A 21,823-nucleotide genomic window follows, 5' to 3' on the forward strand; every position below is an offset into this window, starting at 1 on the left:
CTTGTCCTTGTAGACGATCATGATGATATAAATAGAGTTTAATAGTTGCAAAAAAAAAACAAAAAACCCCAAACAAACAAAAATATAATTCCAAAAAGTTGTTGAAGTAATTATCAAATCCTGTGAAGTCCTGTGAAGTCTCCTGATTCCAGTGGGAGCAGTCCGAGTGAGTCAAGTTTGTCAGTGTGTGGACGGGCCTGCGCCACGGGAGGATCAGGCTCTTTGGAGTTGAAGTGCATATCTTTTATACCCCAAGAAGCCCCTCCCCTCTCTGTCTCCCATAACAACAAACGCTTCATAATCAAAATAGAGAGCCCACCCCTCCATCTCTCAGCTCCATCCTCCAAATGCAGGGAGAGGGAAAAAGTGATCCTTCAATCGCAGCTAAAACTTGAATGTGCTCTTACTCTCCCTTTTTCACCACAAGAGCCAGAGAGAGGAGGAGAGAGGAAGGGGAGGCTAACTCCACCCTCATCTGTCTCTGTCTCTCATTCCTTTATTTCCCGGTTGTTGTGCAACAAGGGGAACAGATTCCTAAGAAGAGAGTCACGGCTCTGTTGTAAAACTTACTGGCAAGAGTGACCCTCTGTGTTTTTCTTTTACTGTTTCCCTCGCTCTCTCCGTTCGTCTCCGCTTGTTATCAAAACCATGTGTGTATGTGTGTGTGTTACGACAGTGAGGTCTTGGAGGGACACAAGGGCCACAGGGGAGCACAGGAGAGACCGTGTATGAGGGCTATGATGGTGAAACTGAACGATTTGACCGTGACAGCAGTGGAAGCTCATGAGATGAATATGTTTATGAGAGAGAAAGTTGATGCTTTATAAATACAATTATAGTGCTTTGTGAAGTATCACGTCACGGAGGTAAATAACCCACAACAGCTCAATTTGTCCACTGACATCATGATGAGTATGGACAAGAGTTACTTTGGGACATATTTTAAAATTTAGTCAAATCTTCTTGTTATATTTCATCATATTTAGCCATCCTTAATCTGTTTTTAATTTAGTTTTATTTAAGATTTAGATGGAAAAAAATGTGTATATACCATATTAATTTGATCTTACAGTCAAACAAAACCATAAATATTTAATCTAGTTTTAGTAATTGAACACTAGCATTTCATTCTTTGTCCTGTGTCTCTCTTCATGCTTTTTGGGCGGCTGATTTTGATTTATTCTTCGTCTTTAAAAACAATGCACTGCACTTTCACATTAAAGCAAGTTGATTATCATTCATTTTAATCTTGTAGTTGAGGAAATCTCCAGAAGTCTGAGTCTCAATTTGGTCTGGTTTAATTTTAGTCAACAAAATCTGCCAAAGTGTGGCGGACGAACATTCTAGTCTAGATTTCCTCAATTAGATTAACAATGCAGATGTGGGTAATGACTTTTGTCAACCTCAAGGTGCGAATCCACAGGGTTCACTCATTGGCTTCTTCTGTTTCAAGTTTTCTGTTGACTTTTGCCATATTATTGGCACCATCAGTGCATTGATGACTGCAGTTGTTCATCTAGTTTACCACTGAATACTGAACTGTTTGGCCTCTTTGCTTCACTGCCATCAGGACTGTGTGGCTTCCCGCTTCCTGTAACTGAACACTAAGACTGATTGTTGGTCTGGATCACATTTCTGACAGCCCGCCTCATCTCCCCCCCAACCACCTTGGACCACTAACTGACACAAAAACTTGGGAGTTCTATTTTACTACCAGTACCTCAACTTCAATCAGCATGAGTTTTGATCAATCCCGCGACATGCAAATCAGATATAGCGCAAAGTCAAACCAACACTCCTCAAAAACACATTTGAATTTACATTTTCTCCTGTCTAGACTTGAACACCTTCACAGCATTTACTTGGCTAAACAATGCAGCAGTTGAAGCAGCAATATAAAGTCCAGACTTTGCACAAACTTGACAAATTACAGAGGCTACCCATTGGAGTTATAGCTAAGGTTCTATTCAGCAGTTTGAAACCCCACATGGTTTGGCTCTTATTCCACACAGAGAATCCCCAGATCAATCAAATGTTGTTAAAGGTTCTACAGTGCAGGATTAGAACTAAACGGCCATGAGAGAACTCCCTCTCAGTGTTCGAGCCATTGAATCAGAGCTTTGTAACTGTGGCCTCATAAAATAAAGTTTATATCATGACTATTATTTCAAGATATTTATACCACTCTCTTATACTATTTTGGTTGACGTATGTCATGTAGCAGACGCGTTGCCGATGACACACGGGAAGTTGAAGGAGGGAGGATGTCGAGGAGAGGTCGAAGTGAGGTGGAGGCCAGTGGAAGATGAAAGCAAAAAAGGAAGGAAAGAAAGAGGTAGAGAGGAGAGAGAGAGAACACATCTGGAAACAATTGAACGAGCGGAGTCTAATACGCACATGCTTCAGCTATGAAAGAACAACATGTCCTTCATCTGTTGTGCTTCGGAGTCTGCATGGACCGGTCTATAACCTACATCAGAGGAAAGAGCTCATCATCATCATCATCATCATTAGCATCATCATCTCAAGATAGAGGGCTTGTGAACTTTACGATCAATATACTGCAAACGGCGTGAATTAAATATGGTGAAAAATGACTCAGTAACCGCACGATGACGTAGTAAGATGACAAACTGTTTGGGCATTTATCCTCTTTATATAATTCCTTCCCTTTTTTTAACAAAGTTGTCATGACAAAAGTAACACAAATTTATAAAACTATGCACAGCGGTACAAAAAAAACTTTAAATCAAGGTTTCCACTTTGGCTCTGACATGAAATTCTCGACATAACTTTCCGCAATCATGGTGGAGTGTTCCCAGAAAATATTTTTTTTAGCACGAGGGTAAACACTTTTCAAGCTTTTACCCCTCAAACAACTAAAGGGGAAAAAATGAGAAAATGTTCACTTTTAGAACACAAGTATGTTTTTTTAAATTAATCAATCTAATTTAAAAAAGGAGCTTGATACCTCTACTGGTTGGTATAAATGCGTGCTGTCGTGTTTACTTTCCGAAAGGCAGCCATTGGCAGCATGTGTGGAGCTGTGGCGTGAAGGCAGACTTTGCACCATAACTTTTGGTATTTTCCACACAGCATTTGCATCATTACTCTTGCAGACAACTGAGGGCAACGACACAATGCAACACAGATGAACAAAAACAGTCAGAAGAGGCTACTGCAACCCCCTTCAAGCGTGGAAGTTCGCAAGTTTCATAACTACTTTTGTTGTAAAATGTGGTCGGATCCCACTTTGTGACCTTTTTTTCATCATTATTTTCATCTGTTCACATTTTCAACAATATTTACTTAATTTATGTAATTCCAAACTCCCAAGTTCAGGAGACAGAAGATAAAAGAAGATACACATTTGGTTTTAATTGATTCTTTTCACGGGAGGCTTGTTGACGGCAGGAAAAGCACGGATGTTATTAATGATAATCCATCATGAATGCTATTCTTTGCGCAACTAAAATGCAGTTTATCTTCCACAACACTACTGTGGTGTAGAAAGAAAAATCGTGCCTGGTCAATAATGGCTTGTTAGACAGTAGAAGTAAAAGGTAATTTAAAAAAGAAACAGATGAAAACACATCAAGTACAGCATTGACAACTTATTTATTGCCAGTTGAAAGACATTTTTTCTGATAAGAATGAAGCTTTGGAAGATGATGAGATGAAAGAAATGAGAGCAAAGAGGTCACGACTCTGAACTTGGCAAGTTTTACAGAAATTGCTTCTGAAATCAATTACGCTCTCTCAAGATGTTTCTGAACATTAAATAATCAATTCTTTGTCCATATTCAAGCCCCTGGGTTTATTCAGAGATTAATTCAACATTTTAGGGACTGTACTGTCACTGAAACCTCTTGAGAAAGTCCTGGTAGGTCTGTCTGTGAGCAGATGTAGCAGGGACAAAATGGCCACCAGGATGCATCAGGACCTGAGGGTCTTGGAAGGAGGGGAGTAGATCCCTGCTCATGTTGTCAGGGATGACGCGGTCCTCCAGTCCAAACACATGCAGGGAGGGGATCTGAATGGGGGCACTGTAGAATTTTTGGTGTTCCACGCAAGCACTTCGGAAACTAGCCACAAGAATGGCGAAGCGGAAGCAAAACTCTGGCTCCTGCTTTTGTTCCTGCAGAGAGCACAGCATGGCTACAAACGCTGCTCCCTGACTGAAGCCCAGGATGCCATCAAATGGACCGCGAACCTTCACAGCTTCTCTCACAGCTGTCACACTCTCGCTGAGCCCCAGGCTCTTCTCACAATCCTGCTGCGCGTTGAAACTCCGAGCATGAATGTCAGAAAACCACCAACCCCTGGGGTCCTCATCCCCCTGAGGTCCGTGACCTGGACTGTTCTCCTTGTGTGGAACTTGAGAAGATGAAGGGAAAAAGAAGTTACAATATCAACCCCATTCATAATATAAATGATAATATTAAAAATATCCTATCATGTTTATCAGAGACATAAACAAACTAACAAACATATAATTCCCTGGAGCCACTGTACAATAAAGTGAAAGTTAAGGATCAGTACAACTAGTTAAAGTGACACTTGACCCACCTTCCCCGCTGGCTGCTGGGATACTGTGTGGGGCATTCAAGTACACAAGCTCCACTTGTTTCTTCAAGAGCTTCCGGAAAGCTCCCGTCTTTTCCCGGAACGAGCCGCTGTTCTGACGGTAACCGTGGATGCACAAGACCCGTAGAGGTGCCATGGACGTACAGGTTAGCCTAGCAGGCTAGTTAGCCTCAGTGGCTTCGTTTGGCTAATAGGTCGGAGGTTTTGTTTATTTAAGTGAAAATAGTCGTTACCACGAAGCACACAGCTGGAATCGGTCACTTAGAATACACAACAGAATATTTGATGGACGACAAAGATTTACTCTGCGGCCGAAATACAAAAACTTCAAGTTTCAGGAAGACGCACACGAGGAACTAACATGACTCAAGTGCGCATCCGTTTTTCAAAATAAAACCATAAGTCCTAAATATTACAGCAAAATTTCTTTTAAGTACCGACGCGAAAACAAAAACACCCCGTTAACGGAAAATATGCAATGACTGATAATTATATCTATAAGAGTGTTGTTTTAAGTTACAGTTGTGGTGCTCTTTGAAACTCCATCATTTTAATGTGAAAGATATCTGACCAGCTTGAAGACGCTCTGAGAAAGTAAAGAAAATTTGACATTTGTAGTCCGCTAAAGGTTGAGGCCTAAAAAAAATGTCAATTTTAATTGCTTTGTAATTGATAAGGATGTAGAATATGAAGGGACAACCATGGAAATCATAAAAATAGCTGCAGGTGGAAACATTTTTAAGTAAAATCACATTCAAGAAACTTCCAAACTGTGCTAAAAAAAGAAAATTAATTTGTAGAAGCAAAGAATTGCAAATAAAGGTTATGTTGGCTAATATAGGTATGAAATTAGGTTTATATTGGCCTGATGTGGAGGTTGGTTGCAAAATTTTGTCAGTATACGAACATGAATATGCTTGAATTATAACTGATTTGATGCACTGCGTTTGCAACGATGGCTCTTAGTATCTTTTTGCTCTTGTAACATCCAAGTTTTTGCAAGCCTCAGTGATTACAGACTAAAATACTCTATTGTGAAAGAGCAAATTCGAGCATTAGAACATTTCATGAATAAAGCTGAATGGTCTAAAGACTCTGTGTTGAGCTTGTACCCAGAGCAGTATTTGCCTGAATGTTGAATCTGTTGCTGTCTGCTGAGGAAAACACGTCCATATTAATGAAATTGGCTCTTAAACTTCTCTAAAGCACTTTGTAGCTTATCTAAAGATGCTGAATATACACTGCTGTGGGCTGTTAATCTTTTAAATTTAACATGTCAAGTAATACTACAATTTTGTTAGGAAATGTCTTTGTTCTGTGCAGGGATATCAGTCATTTTTCATCAGATGAAACTGCAGCATGTTTTGACAGCCAGTCACGTCCAACTTTTTCCTAAAGCATCACCGCCTGCTCATCTTCCCTCAGCAGCCATCTTCACATATGGCTGATGATGATGTGAACCAGTCACACCAGCTACCAGACAAACTGCAATCACATGCTATTTCATCAGGCTGTGACTCATCAGGAAATGCTGCACAGTTGAGCTGTAAGTTAAGATACAGTACGATGACCTCTGGGACCTCTGGGTCATAGATAGGTTTTCACAGCTGCAGAGAAGTGGGAGAACTTTACGTATTTGTACACACCAGCACAAATTAGTGGGTAGTTGGATAGTTTTGTGGAAGAAGCTTTTGAAACGACCATATTTTGACTCCATTTATCATCAGAGCAAGCTCAAGCAACCTTGCGGCTAAAAGAACATGCCAAATTTTGGGAGATCACTTATTTCCATCATTTTTACGATCAGACAAGCAGCTAGATAGCCTTCTCGCCTCTAAGTCAATTACAGAGCTCCTGAATTCCAATGGATGGCTAACTGCTAGTTAGCTTAGCTGAAAAGAGCGCTAGCGGTGAAGGCTGCAAAGGTTAGTAAAAGTCATCAAATACACATTTCTCTTAAAACGTCTTTTCCTACATTTATAGAACTAGAGTTGTGCTTAACAAGTGTTGGGACAAAAAAAACAAATGTGTGAAAATCACAAAATGTTTTCAGTTTTGGAGCATATTACTCACAGTGGAAATTACAGGTTTTTACGCACTTTGACGTACGCCATTTGATGATGGCCTGAAGACTTCTACAAGCTGAAATGAGGTCATACTCGTAGCACCCATAGCATCACCAAGTGGTTACAGGATGTAATAATTTTGATTGACGTGGACACATTTGTGTGCTCCTTCACGTAAAATCCAAAAATTGTCAGTTCTCACCCTCCTCTCCCTCTACAGTCACTCTGTGACATGCGCAGATGTTGGGGGGCCCGCTCCTCACTGCTTACTCTCCAACTGCCTCCTAGTTAGCTCATATATGTACTCCTCTCTCTTTTTTAATCAATTTAATTCCTGTCTCTAATTACCTACTTTAATTTTTTCGGTGTTGCGGCTTTTATTTTCCCTCAAGTATCTTCTGAAAGTTATTATAGTTCTATTCATTATTCATTCCCTGCTCATTACAACTGCCACAGAGGAGAACGTTGTTGTGTGTCTGATTGTAATGTGCCTGTGTGTGTCACGTCTCTTGGACATGCTGTTCAGTAAAAAGCAGAAAACTAAAGAGGAAAATCTGGATGACAGAGCCTGAAATATCTGTCAGTCTTTCAACACACACACGCACGCACACACACACGCACGCACGCACGCACGCACGCACACATAAAAGAAGCTAATTCTAGGCCACAGGATCTTACTCATCAGACTCACTTTCAGCTTCAGCGGCAGCACAGAGATCCCAAAGGACTCCGTCAGAAATAGAGGCATTATCTTTGATCCACATTCTCTTTTGACAAATATATAGAGGCACTATCCAAAACACCATATTCTCACTCAGGAATGATTGCAGAGGTTGGCGTTTAGCCAGTCCTCATAAAGGTTCCAGTGTGAACCAAAGCAGTGACACATAAAAGCTGAGTGCTAAAAAAAAAAAAAAGGTTGACTAAAAGAAAAAGGTTTAAAAGAAAGACAAAAAAAAAAAAAAACTTCAGTCAGCTTTGTGTTGTTAGGCAGATTATTGCACTGCTCACCTTCCCATGTGATCCCTGCAACCCAGCTGTCACCCACCTGAAATCACTGAGTGGTCACTGATTTGTTTCACTACCACGTCACAAAAACATGCCTGTTTGTCTTAATTTCCTTTAAAATACATCTGATAACTCTTATCTCTTTAACCTTCAGCATTTTTCACTAATCTTTCAAATCCCTTGAATATTTCATGCTATAGATTTAAAAAAAAAAAAATCCTGAACAAATCAGAAGTAAAGATGGATTGTTTCACAAATGGTTGAAAATCCCATCAGTGGAAAGAAGTTCATGTAAAAGAGAATCAATCAACAGTTGGCATTTCTAAACAATATCGTCTTCTTGGAAGAAATCTGAGGTGAATCGTGTGTGCTGATTGTTTTGTTCTGTTTTTAACTTTTGCTAGTATGGGAGAACATAAAATGATTTCATAGTGCAGTGAGTGAGAAGCTCTACATTTCTTGAAATAAGATTACATTGTCTTAAAAGACCTCTATCTCACTGAGATGCTGCGTTTCAAGGGATTCTGAGGTTTAAGTCAGTCACCAAAGGTCCCATCCTTTCAGCCAACAAGCAGGTCAATTTTCATACCCTCAAAAAAAATCTGCCGCAACGAGATTTAGTTGAAAATTCCTCACAATTTGTTACATTTCTATGAATTTGTGAGCGCAAACAAAATATAATCTTAATGTTAATTTAGCAAATGTCAAATACAGTTGTCACGAGCGGCAATCAACTTCTCAGTACATGAATCCAGCAGCAGACACCACCTCCAAAGATGTGGATGACGCTGAAGCAGGAGAGTAAATAAACACACATATATCGACGTTTGTGTCACAACCGTGAATCAGGATTGTTTGCTATTTGCCATCAATCATTATTACAATGAATCACGTAGTTCCTTCCCTTTAAAACCTCAGTTCAAAAATAGTTTTTCAGTTTAGTTCGTGAGAATCAGAAGTAAAAGTACACAGACTGAGTGCACGTGTTGTTTTGGCATGACTCATATGTTAATGAGAGACACCGATGGGGGAAAAAAACTCAACGAAACAAAACCACACATGTGAGGGAGGAAGCTGCTGTTGATGTTCTGTAGCGCTGTTGAGGAGCCATGTGTCGGTTCCTCAGGGGCCCGCAGAGAGACAGAAAAAGGGTTGCAGACAAATGGATCACTTTTGATTTTTAATTCCATCCAGAATCAGTGGCTGCAACGTTCTCTTCTCTGACTCTCCACGTTTAACAATTCACGGTTCAAACCGAAGTGTTGTATCATCATCTGTTACAGGCGTTTATTATATTTCATGTTACATACACGCATGGTTAGTCTACTCATCTAGGGGATTGTTGTTGCTGGCACAACAACTGCTCACTTACTTTTCTTCAGTTTGTTTTGATGCAAACAGTTATTCGGATAAAAACGTGGCTCTGTTTGGAGTTACAGAAAAAGCTGAATGAATTCGTTCAACTGTGCTATTTGTCTGATCCAAACTCCTGTTGTTGCGCAACTATTACAAATCGTGTTAAATAATGTGTGTTACACAAATTTGTGTCGACACGTTCAGACATTCTATTCAAGCTTCTATTTTATATAATGGCAAAAGTCGAATCCAAGTCAACTGTAATTATAAAGGGTTTGACACACTTGATTCAAATTGGAAGAGTGATTCCAACTTCCAAAATGTGAAAATAAGACCCAGCAGAAACTGTGTAATAGACTGAGATTGCTATGCAGCCTTTTTATGGGGGGGGGGGGGGGGGGGGATTTAAATTAGTAGAGTGGCCCAGGGCAAAGGTAGTCAGTGGAGTCAGTTTTATTTTAGGAATCGTTGAAATGAGGCCTCCCCACGTCTTCTCCTGCAGCCCACAGGGGGGCAATGCTGCACCACAAGTTCAGACGAACATTTCAGCTCTTCTCCCATCATGCTGGAACAAACTCTACATCAACTACTTCCATTTTAGAATAATGATCACAAGTGGATTCATGCATAATAAAAAATATTCAAATTAAAAACTACAGATTGAGAATTGCAGCATTTGTACAGGGAGACTCCTATCATAAGAGAGCAAGGCCAGCTGCACATTGATGGTTCAGCAGGATCTGCGGCAGACATTGATCATGAGGACAAACAGGTTAAACCTCAAAGCCAGCGCCAAGAACCAAAATAGGGGGAACAGTCATGTTAGGAGAGGTCAAAGCGGCCTGCAGGTTGTGTCCTCCAGCGGAAGAAGTGTGCTGCTGTCCTCTGCAGTGACATTATTAGAAACCCTGTCATTCTGCCACACGATCTGAGAAGTCTGCACAAACACAAAGGAGGACAGGGAAGAGTATGACGAATGTCCTGTCTGCTGCAGATCCTCCCTGGAGCTGGTGATGTAGGCCATACACAACTTGAATGTCCTCGTAGAAAAGCAGATATATAATCCAATAAAGCATCTCCACGCTTATTCAAAGAGTATATCTTCAGTTGTGTATTCAGGAAGACACCACAATGGTTCTCTGGATGGCACAAGCGTCAGCGTGATGGAGGACTGTGTTGTTGTTGTGTTGAAGCGTCGACAGCTGACAGATGTTATCATGGGCTGGAACAAAGGTGATGGGTGAAGCCGCTGAAGTTGGAGATGTGCCATTTCTTAAAAAAGGAGACGTCAGTTTTACCCCGAGTGACACTCAGCATCGTTGTTGACTTAAAAAAGACAACCAAAGCAATGGTCTGTTATTTTGTTTTTCCATTTGAAGTTGCAAAAGACCTTTTTTTTTTCTTTTTTTTTGCAGTTACATTACTTTTTAGTCTTTTGTCAGAATCCAACATGATTTGATGTTTTAATTCATGATGTGTGTTTATGAATTTACTGTTGTGACCAACTGAAATTAATCGGTGCCATTTTGGGATGCAGGGAGGATTCCTTATTTCCTGTATGTCCGTTAACTTTCCTCCTGAGAGAGGATCTCTCCTCTGGTCTGCCAGGGGTTTCTGCCATTCCTTCCCTGTTAACAAGGTTTTTAAGAGTTTTTTTCCTGAAGCCCTCAAGGCAAAGTTCGGATTTTTGATTCTGGGCTTTCTTTATAAATAAAATTAGATCCATTGATTCATTTTCATTAAAGTTAATTTCATTTCATTGCATAGACATCGTGTGGCATATTGACATGCTGCAGCTGATCTGTAGTCCTCTCCAATTTCAATATCGTGTAAATTTCATCAATGGGAATTAAACTACATCTTGGCAATCTTTTGCCAGATTTTGTCCTCTAAAACAGACAATAATCAAATGCCTCACATGCATTTTAGCAAAAAGTCAATAACCAAATCAAAATCAGCTGCCCCCAAAAAACTGAAGCTACACCGCAAGAGTCGCCACAAAGAAACAAAACATAAATTTTTAACAAATTTTTCAATTTTATGAATTTTTTTCGACTAAAATGCTAATTATTTTCAGGATGTGAATGACTGATATGACGAAGACCTAAAAAGACACAGCATTAAGGCTGAAATACTATAAATAAATTCTTATACGAAACACTGCTTTGGAATAGCCCTTTAACTATTTGTTGCACCTCTCAGTGCATCCTCTCACAGTTCATCGTGTTCCGGAGCGATTCTTATACAGAGAAGATGACGCTTGCGTTTAACTTTTGACTCAGAAACTATTTTGTCTTACCAGCCTTGAAATGTTACGGCTACTACTACTTATTTAGAGCAGCAGTATTGACTCATGCGGGGGAACTCCTCAGGATGAGTTTTTGGGAGTGTACTGTATGACTCAGTTGGAATGACAAGCACATCCCTTCACTCACACAAGTAAAATAAGAATCCTGAGAAGTTGAATGCTTTTAATTTATATTGAAATTATTATTATTTCACTATTATATTGGGAGACGTCCAGGTTTTTTTCAGGTGCCCTCTTAAGTGCATGTTTCAAAAACGATGCATCTCTGTTTAAATCCAAGGCATATTGACAGCTGCAGCACTAGCAGAACGTCAGTGGCCATGATGCGTTAGGCTGCAGGCTTTCATTAAAAAAATAGATCAAAGAGATCAGACTGATGAACCGTGTCGCCACCAGAAATTAAATTTTATGATCAGTCGCATTGGAATCAAACACTGAACGTGGGAAATCCCACTCTTTACCCTCACACCATCCACTTCACACGCTGCTCAATTATTTAATTTCATGTTACAGATATTTCAAGATCAAGTGCTTGGAGGCAAACTTATGCATGCGTTCTAAAACATTTACTCAGTGCCCCCCCACACACACACACACTCCTGTGTTAGCAGAAAGCAGCGACTCCAGCACAGGGTTGCTGATCTCTTAGAATAAAAGGGTGCATCTTCTCTTCGTCTTTGGACAAAGCCCAAGATTCAGTGAGACAAATGACTCTGCACTTGTGGAGAATTGTATATGAGGGCATTGGCTTGTATGGAGTATTTTCACAAGCTTATAAGAGTAGGCTCCAGCAAGATAATAGTCCAGAAGGAGGGAGAGAGATAGTTTCTGAAGATGAAGATGGAAGAGAGGAACACTGGTATTGTATCAGTGTTTTCTTGGAGCCAATGGAGAAAGACGTCCTTGTCTCTCCTGGTGAAAGGTCTTCTGGTATTTCAGTAGCCTTGAGCACATGGAGAACTTAATGGTGGCTGAAACACAAAGGAAAAAGTTTATATACTCTACTTTCTTGCAGTTTGTTGGAAACTTAACAGATCTCCTGGACAACATAAACGTGATGTGGAAAAATGCACGAGCACATATATTTGCAATGAATCTGTCTTTCCTGTGCTCAAGTGACACATGTTCACATCTCTGTTTCAGAATATTCCCCAAAAATGGAAATATGAAGGTTATGTAATCTGATATGATGTGTTCAAAAGTTTGTTAGTTATGAAATCTTAGATAATTGAACAACTTTCAAAGTGTCACCAAAAAGTCATCCGTTTTGAAGTAAATTGCTTGCCATGGAAAGTAAAGCAGTCTTAATCAATTTGCATTCATAAATATCTTCAACAAAAATTCAGCTCATTGTTTTGTTTGTATGGCTTTATGGTTCAGTCCTCCGGCTCTGACAAACTCTATTACTCAAGTTTGTTGGTAACAAGTCATTTAACAGAAGAGCCGGTGAAACCGCTGGGAAATAAAAAGAAAACATATCCTGTGGCCGAAAAATTAAGTTCCATCAGGCAAAAAAAAAAAGCAAAGTTTCACCAAGTCACTATGATATTTGAGCGAGGAGGGTTAAAGATCTTCAGGGATGGTTTTACAGTGCAAACACAGAGAGTCAGCTCATATCTTCATGTTTTTTTCCTCACATTGTCCTTTCAGTCATCGGAGCTGTTATCTTAGTGTTATCTTAGTGTTAACTCAACACTTGCGCTGCCTTCCTGATGTTTTGCACCCCGAGAAACTGCAGATCAAGGACTGTCCATGCATGTCAGTCCCCCGGTAGGCCCCTCCTGTTACTGTGTCCGGCAAAAAAACTGAAATGTAACATCTTTCATGCTGAATCTCAAGAGAGTTTTGAGTCTTTACAGGTTAATTTTTGAGCTTTGGTGTTGCGAGGAAGAGAAAATGATATAAACATGGCATGTCAGCGTCACCTTCTGCTGATCTCGCCATTGTCAATAGGCTTTACATCGTCTTGTGAGCAGCTCCACGTTATCAAAGGGCTCAGAGTTTGTCATCAGCCAGCTGGGACCTGGTAGTCAGGCACGGCTGGCCCAACAACTTAATAGGTGCATCCTCCAGGCACGCCAGCTCCCCAATGAATGTTCCCAGCACTCGTCTCCTCAGGATCTGTGATTGTTTTCTTTTTCTATTTTTCATTCTTAAGGATAAGCCACTAGTTCTGGATAGGTATCACATATGGGCTATGCTAGTTAGGCTTACAAAAGGTCTTCTGTTGCAGTGAAGGCACAAACAAGCTTACTGTTGTGTCATGATGCACATGCCAATTAGGGAGAGTTAAAAACACACCCAGGGGACATGGCTGCTGTTGACGTCTTCCCGCACTGATGAGGAGCCATGTGTCTATCCCACAGGGAGGCCCAGAGAGAGAGAGAGAGAGAGAGAGAGAGAGAGAGAGAGCGCAAATAAGATAAAGCCTGATAAAAAGGTAGGGAGGAAGAAAGAATGTGGGGAGTCCCTGTACTCAGGTGTTATGTGGCCCCTCCCTGTCACAATGATTTATGAGCAACAGAAATATTAGAATATTCCTGCCGCAAATCAGAGAGCAAGAGAGCTGTAAGGAGATTTAAAGTGTGTCTAATACAAGCCAGGGAAATAAGTGTGAGCCAAAATCAAAGAATTTATCTCAACCATAAGCAGATGCAAAACACATGCTGCTCCTGATACAAACCGATTCTGTATGCATTTGCAAATCTGTGAGTGTTTTTTTTGTGCGCGTGTGTGAACTCATCTGTTCTCTTTGTAATAAAAAAGTAACCCAGCGGGATGTTTAAATGCATGCGGTGTCTTTTCCTCTGGAGTGTTCTTAATGGATGTTTGTAGTGATGAATGGGCCTCATTCAGCAGTTTCGAGGAGAGAAATGTCTTTTAAAACCCACTCACGAAGATTCTGACGCTCACCGACGTTTTATTTAGGGTTACTTAGATTAGGACAGATACTACACACACACACACACACACACAACAGCACAATTTGAGTGCTGACATGTTTTTTTGAGAAATAGTTGTCAGCTCTATAATTATTTTTGTATAATTTAATTAAATTCATATGAGCTGACACTACTGTGTTTGATGCTGTACTGTTTGTTGATCAATTTAGGCTCCTTGGTGAAGGAAAAAGCCCTGACTCACACGTTGCACATTGTGTTTGGCAACATTTTGGGGGCCGATATGTGAGATTTAACCATCATCAGTTTTTTTCATCATCGTTTGTGCTTCCCTCTGCAGATACACCAATCATCAAACACAATATGGTATCATGAGCAGCTAGGAGGGGGGAAAAGCTCCAGTTTCAGTGGGGGGGGGGGGGGGGGGGGGCTGTTGAATTAGGATAAAGTCAGTAGGTAAGTGAGTTTTTTTGGCAGCACAGTTGAAAGATAACATAAACAGATAAATCAATTTGTTGTTAATTTCAGTCAAGCAAATTAGTGCGGGTAATGATGACAAAGAAAAAACTTTGTTTTGTACATTTGTCTTCTGTTTGTAGCTTATGTTCACCACGTTAGCCTCCTAGCTACCTAATGTTACTGTCCTGTCAACACCGACAGAATTTAGTTGAAATGATGACTCCTGGAGACTCGCTTCACTCCTGTTTGGTTCGTACGGCTGATGATTGTTTGCTACTTCTCTCTCACAGCAAAAACAAAGCAAACTGCCTGAGGACGGCCATGTTGCCTGTTTGTTGTCATCATGTGAGAGCTTGGAAGTGGGACGTTCCCAGGATGGAACTGCTGCCGGGATGCACAAATAGATCTCTTTGTTGTTGTAGTTATTTTACATCAACTAGGCCTACCGACTATTTGACAGCTCATTTGTTGCTGCAGCTGTGCCTTATTTGTCTTACATTAGCAGTCTGTACTAAACCATATGAATTTTCATTTGGGCATTTTTGACTTTTTTGGGTTTTTTTTTTGTTCACTGTATTCATTTAAGACAATGAACATGAAGGAATCTCTTTTTTTGGCCAAATTAGTCCTGTATACCCCAGCACTGCTCCTGCATATTAGTTTATCATTTACTTCAACTGAACTTGGTTACTGTGTCTGATTTCTGCGCGTGCGCACACATTCCAAAAGTCTCATGCCTGTTTATAGGTTGGCACATGTTTTTCTATGGTAATTAGAGGTAAGATTCACCAATTTGATCCCAATCACAAATGATATCAAAAAGCTACCATGACGCGATTTTTATTTCATATGATTCAGGAACCTGAGATCAAGAAAATAGCATATGCACAATATGCCTAATTGAATCTGTTACAGTTCTATTAGGTGAAAAATCAACAAAAATATCCTTTGAAAATTTTGCAAAAGAGATGCAATTGTGTTGAAAAGGTGAGGGAGAGACGTGTCTTTAAAGGAGATGAACTAAAAAAGGATGAAAGGATTCGAGAATGTCTTTTCACGCTCTTAATTACAGCAAAGGGAGTGAAGGACGTGACGAAGCTCGGCCTTCATCGGTATCTCATGAAGGCAACACGTGCCACAGGGATTTTAAAAGACGATGGGATGTCAATAGTTCAACATGCACCAATGCGGTTGGATCCTTGATGGCAGACTCGATATACAGATGCGGATCGATTCATCGTTATAAGACCGGACAAAAATGATTCTGCAGTAAATCTGAGCCTTTCTAGGGCTTTTTCTAAAGAATAAAATCGAAGAGATAATCTGGAGCTCCAGGTGGACGAGGCCCAGCTGACTTCGACATTTGAGCACGAGACACTTCATAGGACAGATGTAGAAGTAAAAAAAAAGGAAACAACACTTGAAAATGTCACTTTGCTGCTTTTTTTCATTTGTGATTGAAGGCTACATTTACAACCCTGTGGTCTTTGTTTCCATTTAGCTTTTATGAGTTTCCCGTATTAATGAGTTCACCAAGTACAATAGCTGCAGGTTTGGTACAGTTGTACACATGGGTTTGCATTGCCCATTATATGGCTTTAATTAACCTTATCACAGCCAGCACACACAGAGAGAAAGGCAAAACAGTGTGGAAAGAGTGATAACCTTGAGAGAGGGTTTCTCCATGTGACTATTTAGGCTTCTTCGCTTTGAAGTATTACAGTGCATCCCCTCTTTCACAACCTTATCACATCCATTCATACTCCACCTCCTATCTCACCTGACGCTCCACCAACAAACACACAGCCTATAAATACAAACTCAACATGCATTTATGGAGTACACCAGCTCGGTTTTGACATTCTTCACTGCGACATTACTAATGGGCATCAAATATGTTCCAGTATAAAAGCTCGTGGCCTATTGGAGGTTGTAATTAATACACAATAATATCGATTATATTTCAGGAAGAAATATTGGTATCAGTACACACAGATGGGACTCCACAACTGATCTCAATTAATGGGAATACCAAGAACCAGGAGATTAATCGATCTTTCACTTTGGTTGTACATTTACATTTTGAGTGTACGTAACTCTATAGCAATTCCTTTACTACACTGCGGCTCTGGGGATCTCTCGTCAGCACCGCCTTTTAACCTTCATTTTGAAAACCTCATCTAAAACTTGTACCAAGGAAATGTATTGGAGGTAATGTAATTTTTGCTCTGTGGACTGGACGCATTTGCATATTGACAGTTAAGAGAGACGAAGTGAACGAAGAAAAGAAATACTGACTCGTCTGTAACACGATACAATAAGGATAGATGAATAGCAGTTTGCTAATGCTTAATTAAACTGTTATTCAATCCTTTCCTGATGGTATTCATGTTGACTTTATGGGTTACAGGGAAAATAAAAAAGACTGGCCAAGTATGTGCATGCATTTGTTCACCGTGGAAGCCATTTAAAAAATATATATATCTGTGAACACTAGTTTTGAAGGATCAAACCAAAGTCCTTATGGGAGGTTTTCACATTAAAAGTTCATGAGGAAATTCTGTCCTACAACTATTTTGATACAGATTTGTCCACAGTTATAACTGTGTATGCTGCTATTCTGGAGCTCTGGTAGTACTGTATAGTCTCATGTATCACATTGGCTACACAACGGATTCACGAGCAGAGGCAAAGGCACTTGCTTTTAATTCATTAAACCTTTGTTTGACATTTCTTTTACATTGTTTGAATTGTTTTCCATCCATCCATCCATTTTCTTCCGCTTATTCCTGTTAAGGGTTGCGGGGGCGGGGGGGGGGCGGAGCCTATCCCAGCAGCTACAGGCGAGAGGTGGGGTTCACCCTGGACAGGTCGCCAGTCCATCGCAACAACACATATAGACAGACAACCATTCACACTCACAATCACACCTACGGTCAATTTAGAGTATCAATCAGCCTCGTCCCCAATTGCATGTCTTTGGATGGTGGGAGGAAGTCAAGTCAAGTCAAGTCAAGTCAATTTTATTTGTATCGCGCCAAATCACAACAAAAATTATCTCATGACACTTTACAGGTGGAGCAGGTCCAGTACCACACTCCTTCAATGAATTTACACCCAACAATTCTCCATGAACAAGCACATCCTGCAACAGCGGGGACGAAAACCTTCCTTTTAACAGGCAGGAACGTCAAGCAGATCCAGGCTCAATGAGGACGGCCTTCTGCTTTGACCGGCTGGGGGGAAAGAGAGCAGGAGAGCGGGGCAGAGACAAAGACAGATATACAGAAGGAAGCCAGAGTACCAGAGAGAACCCACGCAGGCACAGGGAGAACATGCAAACTCGACACAGAAAGATTTGGTGCCTGAGTGTACGGGGACTCGAACCCGGAACCTTCTTGCTGTGAGGCGACAGCGCTAACCACTGCACCACCGTGCCGCCTTTGATTGTTTTATTTTTTGTTTTAATTGTTTTGTTTTTAATATTCTGTAATTGCTCGTAATGTATGTATGTATATATATATATATATATATATATATGTGTGTGTGTGTGTGTGTGTATATGTGTATATATATATGTGTATATATATGTATATATATGTATATATGTATATATACACATACATAAACATACACATATACACAAATATACATGTATACATATATATGTATACATACGTACATATATATATATATATATATATATATATATATATATATATATATATATATCTCTTAGCCTTGACAAAGTCAGTTGTCACTTTTAGTCATTTACAGGTTAACCTTCACCTACTCCCATTTACAGAACAACACAGCACCTTTTCTGTCACCATTAAGTAGCAACTAATTGCAACATTTACATCATTTCCTTCTGTCATTAGTGATGGATAATAGATGATGAGGGATTCAGGAGCCACTCATCCAACAATAACAGCACGCTAAGTCAGAAAGCTGCGTGGAATGAAGCAGGAGGAGCAGAGACTTTAAATGAAAGGGGGCAGAAGGGGGATTAGCTACGGCTATTAGCAGCTTCTAAAGTAATCACACTCATTAGTTGCTATCAGATCGGGTTAGATGGTTATAAAATGAGAGCGAGAGAGCTTTCTTTCACTAATAATACACAATAGTGGCGAGTGTGTGCCATAACTAGCATTAAATTAAGCATTCAGAGGATTCATTTAGTAAAAGTGAAGGTGACATAAAAAAAAAAACATGGATGTCTGACCAACTGCTCGATGTAAACCTAATATTTACTTTCTTTTCAGCTCTTTTTTTAGGTCTCTACAACAGAAAGTACTTGGCGTGCGCTCCATATGTCCACAGGCCTGTTGCTTTGTGTCTACAGTGTGGTGCTGAGCAGGTGGCACACACTGAGCTCATCATAACTTCTTTGTTAACAACTGATTGCTGCAACAAATTACGGTAACAAGACAGTGAAATGCACAACAGAGCGGTAATGCTTCCCTAAACACGCATTTCTTTGAGCCCCTGTCATGAAATCTGCTTTAAAGCAATGGTTTGCAGAATATTTAGCTTAAGTTAATTTCAAAAAGATGTGATGGCTCAGTGACTTGTGATAAGGAGAATGGTGTCTCCCTCAAGCACTGCGCATCTGCTTCTGCAATATGTACCGTATTTTCCGCACTATAAGGCGCACCCAAAAACCTTGAATTTTCTCAAAAACCGACAGTGCGCCTTATAATCCGATGCGCCTTATGTGTGGATCAATATTGGTTCATTATGGCTACCGTAGTCAGGGGGCGTCGCCGAAGTAACGGCGGTAAAAACAATATTGTCACTGAACTGCCAGACAACAACAGCAACACTGACTCGGATAATGACGACTTTGACGAGACGGAACCGGGCACGTTGGATGCCGTACTCGCCCAACTGTTCAACTCGGACACTGAAGAGGAAGAATTCGCTGGATTCGTGGATGAGGAATGAACTGAAAGAGTGAGCTTTACGTGTTTCCTTCACGTGTTTACAACTGAACAAGGCTTGGGAGATATTGTGAGTATGGACATTAACGTTTGAACAACGTTGAGTTATTGAGTTATTCTTATATTGTTATTGCTTTGCACTATTTCGAGAGTTACTATATTGTGATTGCACTAACGTTTGATTTACCATGGCGGTATCAGACTGTTTCTTTTACGTGTTTACAGAATCAGGGAAAAGTTCCCCTCCACGTTTGTGAATGCACTATCTTGTTTTGGGAGTGAACGGAGTTGTCAGAACGTTGGTTTGTATTCTATTAAGAAAGTTTGACCGACTGACTTATCTGACTGGTTTGTTGACGTTCCCTTTTGCGCAGCTCCATCTAGTGGATGCATAACGCAACCCCAGCCACTACAGTCGTTTATATTCTATGCGCCTTATAATGCGGTGCTCCCTATATATGAAAAAAAGTTTTAAAATAGGCCATTTATTGAGGGTGCGCCTTATAATCCGATGCGCCTCATAGTGCAGAAAATACGGTAACTTTAGCTGACCGGGCATGAACCTCCCGCTAGCTTGTAAAGCTGCTCTCAGGTGCTGGAAGCTAGCTTGCCATTATTAGGACAGAATTCATATCGGAGGCAAAAAAGAAAATGAAGAGGACATTTATTGACTAAGAAGAGAAATGGAGAAAAATGAGGCCCAAACTCCCCCGCAAAAATTGGCCGCACAGCCCTCTTACACTCGGCCCACACATGTGGTCCGGACCTGGTTGCTGTGTGGGTCTGTCAGTGTAATGTTAGCCACTAGCCAATGACTTTTAACACACACACACACACACACACCACACACACACACACACACACACACACACACACACACACACACACACACACACACACACACACAACTGCTGTGGTTCCAGATCGATGTTCATTGTAATGAGTCTTTTTACAGTAACACTTTAGATTACAACCCACAGTACTGCCTATAGGGATATTCTATACTTGGAGTACCAGTACAATACATACCAATATTTGTACCGGGGTACTGGGGAACAAGATGAGAAGTTAATATCAGGGTAACAACTCAGTGTCTTACAAAGAACCTATGCTTTAGTTCTCATTGAACTACTGTGTATCTATTCTGCTATTACAGGGTATATATAACCATACAACTGCAAAAATCTGGATGCTTCACTCACTTCTGCATTGCTGTGTTGAAATGTACTGCAATGCAAGTAGTACTCTTTTTATCCTGTCTTTGTCTCTGTCTGTCAGTCTCTCTCTTCATCTCCATCCCTGTTTCTTTCTACCCAACTATCAGAGGGGATAGTCTGTGATTATTTATGTCATCTCTGCATTGAGAGGAATGTTATCTGTGTTTTCACCCGGGAACCCCCCCAAAACTTCTTTATTCTCTAGCTCTACAAGGAGAGTCCAGCTCTGCTGTTGAGTGATTTTTCTTTGAGTGCATTATATGATTGTGTGTATAATGCAGGTGGTTCTGACTTTATTTTCATGAATAATTTTCACTTGATCCACCGGTGCAGAAAACATACTGAGACAGGCTCAGGCAGTCAGGGAGGAGGAAATAATAACAGCACAGAGAAATGTGAGCAACCAGCTACACAAATTAAGCTTCTTTGTATTTGTTGGCTGCCTATGAATTCTTGTTGCATGTAGCTTGTGTCTTAATTCTTCCACCAGTGGACTTCACTTGGCAAAACACTCAAGTAAAAAAAAAAAGGAAAAAGAGACAAAGCTTTTTATTCATCATGAAGACTTGAGACCTGATTTGGTCTCTCTCCTTGACATTGACAGCCTCTGGACCTTGAATTGCAAATATTGAGGGATAAAGTTTGTGACAAATAACGCTCTTCACGACTTTGTCCTTGAAACAGCTAGGAATTACTCCTCGGGTGTGTGCAGATTAATTACTGGAGGCTTAAACCACTACACTCCTGGACTCCACCGGGCATGCTATTACACTCTCTTATCCATCTGTATTCATGGTGCACTCTGCACAGGAAACACAGCGTTGATTACATTAAATGTGATACAGATCAGGTGCTGGTGCCACTGGGTCAATACTGACATGAGAGAAGGCTACAGACAATGTAGCTGAGCTTACTTAGCACTCCTCTCTTTTCCTCAGAGTCCCCGTACACGTAATTACACCTGATATGTAGTCCACAC

The 21,823-nt window shown here is 40.5% G+C and overlaps 1 protein-coding gene and 1 long non-coding RNA gene across 2 annotated transcripts in view; both read right to left on the reverse strand.

Annotated features, from left to right (window-relative positions):
* Window positions 1–3,540: 3,540 nt before the first annotated feature.
* On the reverse strand, window positions 3,541–4,955 carry ovca2 (OVCA2 serine hydrolase domain containing). Its single transcript, XM_086226679.1, has 2 exons — window positions 4,570–4,955; window positions 3,541–4,377 (listed from the first exon to the last, which is right to left on the reverse strand). The coding sequence occupies exons 1-2, from the start codon at window positions 4,721–4,723 to the stop codon at window positions 3,857–3,859; spliced, it is 675 nt and encodes a 224-aa protein (XP_086082805.1). The 5' UTR covers window positions 4,724–4,955; the 3' UTR covers window positions 3,541–3,856.
* A 4,487-nt stretch (window positions 4,956–9,442) lies between these two features.
* The window catches only part of LOC147248623 (uncharacterized), a 124,070-nt gene continuing 111,689 nt past the window's right edge, over window positions 9,443–21,823 (reverse strand). Inside the window, exon 4 of the long non-coding RNA XR_015119547.1 lies at window positions 9,443–10,289. This is a non-coding gene — a long non-coding RNA (uncharacterized LOC147248623). The remainder of the gene's footprint in view (window positions 10,290–21,823) is intronic.

The sequence above is a fragment of the Aulostomus chinensis genome, chromosome 15 (genome assembly GCF_037954235.1).
Source record: "Aulostomus chinensis isolate RoL2024-O1b breed Wild chromosome 15, RoL_Achi_v1.0, whole genome shotgun sequence".
Taxonomy (NCBI): Eukaryota; Metazoa; Chordata; class Actinopteri; order Syngnathiformes; family Aulostomidae; genus Aulostomus; species Aulostomus chinensis.

What these genes read in the sequence shown, in the direction of transcription:
- ovca2 (XM_086226679.1), bottom strand. Translation starts at nt 4,723, where the DNA reads ATGGCACCTCTACGGGTCTTGTGCATCCACGGTTACCGTCAGAACAGC. An exon ending in CCCAGCAGCCAGCGGGGAAG is followed by an intron (nt 4,378 to 4,569) that starts GTGGGTCAAGTG and finishes CATCTTCTCAAG; the next exon opens with TTCCACACAAGGAGAACAGT.